Source organism: Corvus brachyrhynchos, unplaced genomic scaffold, assembly GCF_000691975.1.
Source record: "Corvus brachyrhynchos isolate BGI_N302 unplaced genomic scaffold, ASM69197v1 scaffold72, whole genome shotgun sequence".
NCBI lineage: Eukaryota > Metazoa > Chordata > Aves > Passeriformes > Corvidae > Corvus > Corvus brachyrhynchos.
The window spans coordinates 2,466,827-2,473,173 of NW_008236763.1; the positions used below are offsets into that span (position 1 = coordinate 2,466,827).

General features: G+C 58.0%; 1 protein-coding gene across 1 annotated transcript in view; it reads left to right on the forward strand.

The window, feature by feature from the left end:
• Nucleotides 1-290: 290 nt before the first annotated feature.
• Nucleotides 291-6,347, forward strand: part of CDK18 (cyclin dependent kinase 18) — an 11,959-nt gene continuing 5,902 nt past the window's right edge. The window contains exon 1 of the mRNA XM_017727164.1: nt 291-890. Within this exon, the coding sequence (XP_017582653.1) occupies nt 322-890 (569 nt within the window). The 5' untranslated portion in view covers nt 291-321. The remainder of the gene's footprint in view (nt 891-6,347) is intronic.

Below are 6,347 nucleotides of genomic sequence, written 5' to 3' on the forward strand. Positions count from 1 at the left end.
AAAAAAAATCACCCTCCCTGCACCTCTTGACCAGAGCCAGCTCTTAAAACCACGAGGAGCCCGATTTCTCTGGCAAAGACGTGGCTCCTCTTCTGCTGTGCCCCAGAGAAGGGATGTCCCCAGGGTCCCCTGGAGGGGAAGCTCACTTTGGGACATTGCCAACCCCAAAGAGCAGCAGCTGTGGGGTGGAAATTCAGGATGCTGCCAGCCCCAAAAAGCAGCAGCTGTGGGGCTCAGGGCTCATCCCAGTGTTGTCCGGTTCTCTGAGCCTGCTGTCCCCTTCCCCGCAGGGCTCAGCCGTCCCTGGCAGCACGAGGGAAGATGAACAAGATGAAAAACTTCAAGAGGAGGTTCTCGCTCTCGGTGCCGCGCACGGAGACCATCGAGGAGTCGCTGACGGAGTTCACGGAGCAGTTCAACCAGCTCAACAACCAGAGGAACGAAGGTGAGGAGCCCCTGGGTCCCTGCCGTGGGGCTGGGGCTGCTCAGGACCGGCTGGGGTGGGTAAGAGCCTCTCCAGCCCCCCAGCCATTCTCTGGCGTGTGTGGAGAGTTCCTGCCCCTTGCTCGGCGTCGCTTTCCCCATTATCTGCCCGTGGGGATGAATAACACCTCGTCATTAAACCTGAAGAGAGATTTATCCTTGCGTGAGGAAAGCCTGATGGGAGGGAAAGGAATATGCACAGAATGGGGGGCAGTGACACAGCTGCGGTTAAGGTGGAGAGTGGGAAAGTGTGGGATCTGCTCCTGCCTCCCCAAAAGAGGGGGTGACCCCTCTGGGGGCTCCAGGCTGGTGTTCCCCCAAGCCAAAGGGGCCGTTCGCTGTCCTGGGCAGCACCAGGGGCTCGCTGGCCTTTGCTCCTTCCTGCGAGTTGGTTTTCAGCATCCCAGGCAGATTTAGGGTTAAACCCCTGCCTGAGCTGCGCGGGGCGGGCACATCCCCTGTGCGAACAGCAGCCCCCAGAGCAGGCTGGGGCAGGCTCCGGGCAGAGCCGGGCTCGGCTCATCCCGGGGTGAATCCCGGCCATGCCGCGGTGCCTGCTGCCAGCAGTGCCACAGCCCGGCCCCTTCCCGTGCCCTCAGCTCCCGTTCGAGCTCTGTTTGCCCTCGCCCCGCAATCGCTGAAGCTTTGGCTGCGGGCGGGGGCTGAGCCCTGATGTCACCGCCTGGCACCGGCGCTGCCCGGCGGGGAGGGCCCGGCCGTGCCAGCCGAGCTGCTCCGAGGGTGCTGTAACCTCGTTTAGAGCCGCCTTTCCTCCCTCCCGAGGCTCCTCTTTATCTCTGCAGACACCCGAGCAGCATCCCCGGCGGCTCCTGCCCCACTCCCACACGCCCCAGCGGGCAGCGAGGGCTGTAATTAGACCTGAGCCCTTAATTAGCCGTGCAGGAGCTGTGGGTATAAAATGGGGCAAGGCTGAGGAAGTCCTGAGCGCTGACAGCTGCTCCTGCTGTTGGCCTTGATCCGCTCCGGGATGTGGGATCCCCTCCCGTCATCTCCTCCCTGCAACCCCCAGAGGTGATTTCCCTGCTACTCTGCTTTAATGAGACTTCGGTCACGGGTCTTCCTTTGCCCTTGGGTGGCAAAAAGGGCAAGCAGCGTCTGCCAGCCCCTCCTGGGCTTTTGGGCTTGATCCCGAGGTAGCCAGGAGAGAACAGGAGTAAAGTCTGATCCTGTGGCCGGGACCAAGGGTGGGTCCATGATTTGGGGTGTGCGCCAGCCAGTCTCTTGCAGGGTTTGTGGTCAGCTTTGGAGCTGAGTTTGGATCTTTCTGAGGGCTTGCTCCCCTTTTTCCAGGTGGAGGATCAAAGTGCAGAGGGGAAAAGTGACTTTGCTCCAGCTGTGGGGAGCAGAGCTGAGCCTGCAGCCACGGCAGCAGCTCCTGAGCTGCTCCTCCTCCCCACAAAACAGCTCTGCAGCAGGTTTTACCTTCCTTGTCAGGATCTCTGGGGCTGTCCCTGGGCTCTCTGTGTCCCCATGGCTCCAGAGCCCATCCTGTCTCTCCTGGTGACAGCTGATGAGAGCTCAGGAGCTGTGATCCTTTCTGCAGAGCCAAGAGCTAATCACAGCAGGGATCGACACCTCTCACAGCAGGGATCAACACCTCGCTTCTCCTTCCCCCACCTCGCTTCTCCTTCCCCCACCTCGTGTCGCTCCCCAGGGAATTGTCTGGAGTTCGTGTTTTCCCTCCAGCCTCAGAAATCCTGGGTTGGAAGCATTCCCAGGCTGCAAACCCCACACTCTGCTGGCTGTGGGTGCCCGTACCCATCCTTGGGGAGCAGGAGGAGGCCAGGCCTGCTCAAGAATCACAGAATCAGGGAATGGTTTGGCCTGGAAGGGACCCCAGATCTCCTCCCATTCCACCCATGCTGTGGGCAGGGACACTTCCACTATCCCGGGGTGCTCAAGAGCTGCTCTGGGTCCTGTAAGGGGATAAGCAGGGTTCAAATCTGCCCCATCTGTTGTGTTTGTGGTGAGAAATCCCTGGCTCTGTCCTCCCCACTCCGTCATTCTCATGACCTCACCCCCACAGATGCTGATAAAAGGAGGAAAAACAGCCTTTTAATTTATTTTTTTTTCCCAGGCTGGAAAATCAAACAGCTTTCCAGCCTGGACACATCCTGTCACTGGCAATGTCACCTTGGTGGACCCATTTTTTCAGAGGGATCAGGGCTTTGATAAGAGCTGGGAATATCCAGCAGTAGCTCCAAAGCACCTGCAGCCCGCTCTGCCCTCCCAGGCCAGATAAAATTCAGTGTCTGGGCTGAAAAGGGATAAAACAGAGCCAGCTCTGACCTTGGGAGCACCAGGCCCCAAAGAAACGGTGGTGAGGGGGAGGAAGGAGGATGAAAAACCCGAGCCCTGAGCGGCACAGAGCCTGGAGAGGAGAGCTCACACTCAGCAAAGTAATTAAAAGTTCTAAGGCAGGCAGGCAGCGCAGGGTTCTGGCCCCTTTCCTTGGGAGATCAAAGCTTGTTTTGGCACAGGCAGCATTTAAATATATTTATAAAAAGGGCTGCCGGTGTCTGCGGCCTCCCTTTCGTTCTCTTTGATATCCCAGAGGCCTCGTTCCTGGTGGAGTGTCAGCGCTCCCCGAATCCACGTGAAATGAATTCCCTCACGGTCTGCACGCCCACAGCTTCACACTGAGCACCCAGCAAGGTCCTCCAAGCCCCGAGGGCAACTCCAGCCCTTTGGGATTGGGAATCTCCCGGTGACAGCACAGGCTGGGCTGGGCTGCCATGTCCCCCACCCCAGGGCAGCCCAAACCCGCTCTCCCCTCACTTCTGTGAAGTTTTACTTGCTGTTCCCATCCCTTTTGGACCAACTGGAGTGTCCAGGTTGTCAATTCACCTCTGATTGTGACAAAGAGGCTGGCTCGGATCTGCTGGTGCAGAGAGCCAACGCTGCTGGTTTGCAGCTCTCAGGACAGGCTGCACCTTTTACCCAGCTTTGGGTTTGTTTCACCTGTGGGAACCAGCACAAATTCACCCAAAATATCATTTCCAGTGGATTAGTCGGGCTCCAGTGAGTCAGATCTTGAATGGCCTTTAGTTTCCTTGAGTATAATTTGCTTGGGAAACGAGGAAGTTAAAAAGATTTGGTCCAGTTGAGTTAATCCACGTTATTTTCATACCTGTGGTTAATTCAGGGGACGTTTCCTGATGGCTGCTGTAAAAACAGATGGAGGGGAAGGGACAGGGAGTAGAGGAGGGGTTTGCCTGTGTGCCCAAAACCCCTGGCATCGTTTCAGCCCCTCTCAAGCCCCGTGGCATGGGCTGAACGCACCCCTCAGGTGCAGGCTGGGCACCCAGAACCCCTCAGCTCTCAGCTCCCTGCTTGCCCGGTGCCCATGGCACAAACCCACAGCCTTTGCCAGGTCACTTGCCTGCCACCTCTCATCCGTCAGCCGAGCGAACCGCAGCCAGGTCCCAGCCCTGCTCAGCACCCCGTGAAAATCCAGCCCTCCCTTCCCGTCCTCAGCCATGAGATCATCCCTGGCTGCATCTCCGGGTCCGAGTGGGGATTGTCGCTGTGCAGCGCCGGGGACAAAGCTGGGCTCAGCCCGGGGCACCCCCTGGGGAGTTTCCCTCCTGCACTGCTCCCCCTTAGTCTGGGGAAGGTCTGCAGGGAGGGCACCGGGGATTTTGGGGGATTTTGGAGCGTGGCTGCAAAGCTGGGAGAAGGGACAGAGGGGTGTGGTCACCGTGGAGGGGACAGGGTGGTCCGTCCTGCTTGAGCCCACACCGTTTGTCCAGCCCGGCATGTCCAGTGCATCATCCTCGCTCCCAGCACGCCCAGTTTGGTGCTGCCTCCTTCTGAACAGCCCCCGGAATCAGCACCCATGGATTCCCCGGGGGAATCCTCCTCTCTGGGGGCCAGGTGGCCCGCGCTGAACGCTCTGTGCTGGCTGTGCCACCACGGGGCTGGGAGTGCCGGAATGTCCCTGGAGTGCCAGAATGTCCCTGCTGGTAATCACAGAGTGAGGAGCTTTAAGTGCAAACCTCAAATCGGGGACCAGAAGGAGCTCAATGGTTCATTTTGTCCTGATTTCGTGCTCCTTTCACGGCTTCTTGAGCCCAGTGAGGCTCCACACCTGGGGTCTCAAGGGAGGAGTTGTTTTTCTGAGCTGCTTTGGTGTTCAAGGAGCTCTTGTGCTTCTCTCTGTGTCTGGCTGAGGGCAGCAGGATGGGACAGGAGAGCCTGGAGTGGTTTGTTTTGCAATGAGTGACTTTAATCCCAAACTCCCTCCGAGAAACGCTGCCTTGGTTTGAAAGACAGGTGTCTGCTAAGGAAGGCAGGAGCCTCCCTTGGAATGGAAAAGGTAACCCCCTTCCCTCTGAATTAGTATCATTTTGAAATTAAGGGGCTTTCAGGCAAAGATATGAGAAATAGGAATAACAGTTCTTTACTAATATATGTATATGTATATGTATATGTATATGTATATGTATATGTATATGTATGTGCATAACAAGGCAAACTGCAGCAAAACTCGGAGCAGGGGCAAAGGAACGGCAGGGGCAGGGTGGCCGTGGTCCGGCTCCAAGTGGGGCAGGGAAAGGTGGGCTCTGGATCCCGGGGGTTACCCCTGAAGCACCCGAGCAGACGGTGAAAAGTCCCTCTTTTAGTGAAGTAGGGCGTTAAATAGGGTCCCAATGGAACGGGCGCTCCAGCGAGCAGGGCTCCAGTCACGGCAGAAGAAAGGCAGCAGGAGAGGAAACCCCCCCCAGCCCGCCCCGAACACCGAGAGCACAGGATCTGGGGGCTGCAGCCAAACCCTTTTCCCAGTCCGAATCCCGCGGCACCTCCGCCGCCGCGAGAAACCCGCAGGTGAAGCCGGAGCAGCAGCACCCCGCCTCGAGCTGGAGCCTGGGCTTTTGTCTCGCTGAAGTTTCCAGGCGTTATTGCCTCCTAGCAACACGCAGGGGGAGAATTCCTCAAGAGGAAAAGCAACCAAACAAACCAAAACCAAAAGGAGAACTCCTAACCAAGCGAACGCTCCCATCCCGGCAGGAAAACATCCGGGTTCTGGGGGGGTTGGCGGTTCCCGGGGCACGCGAGGCCTGTGTGTGTAAACTCCTCGAGGAAGGGCTCCTTCCTCTTTCTGTTTTGCTTTCCTGGCCCGGCACCGAGGGATCCAGAGCCAGGAATGGGCACCTCAGTGTTCCTGAAGGGTTGTTTTGCCTCAAACACTTGGGAACATAAAGCTGGGAAGGCGAATCCTCATCCCCGAGAAACCCCGCGGTGCCGCCGCAGGGCGCTGCAGGGAAAGGGGGGAAACCGGACGGGGCTTTTCCTGGAGTACAGAATGGATAAGGGGGAAAGTCTATTCCGTACTGCGGAAAAAATCCTGTCCGGGTTTTCCTCTGAGTCCATTCTGTACTCCGGGAGAAATCCAGTTCGGGTTTTCCCAAGAGTCCATTCCGTACTCTGGAAAAAGTTCAGTCCGGGTTTTCCTCTGAGTCCATTCTGTACTCCGGGAGAAATCTAGTCCAGGTTTTCCCCTGAACCCATTCCGTACTCCGGAAAAAAGCCAGTCCGGGTTTTCCCCCATTCCGTACTCCAGGGAGAATCCAGTCCGGGCTTTCCCCATGCCGTACCGCGGGAGAAATCCGGGCTGAATTTTTCCCGGAGCACTGGGATGGGATTTGGGATCGCTGGGTGGGGAGCAGCTCCCCCCGCCAGAGACCCTCGTGGCAGGGCGTGCTTTGGGAGTGCTGTGGGTGGGGAGGCACCAGGAATCTGGAGCAAAAAGCAGAATTCCCTGGGGATACAGAGAAGGCCGTAGAGATTCCCGCGTCCCCGGAGCAGCCCTGCCCCGCCCCCGCTCCTCGCCGCGTGTTGCG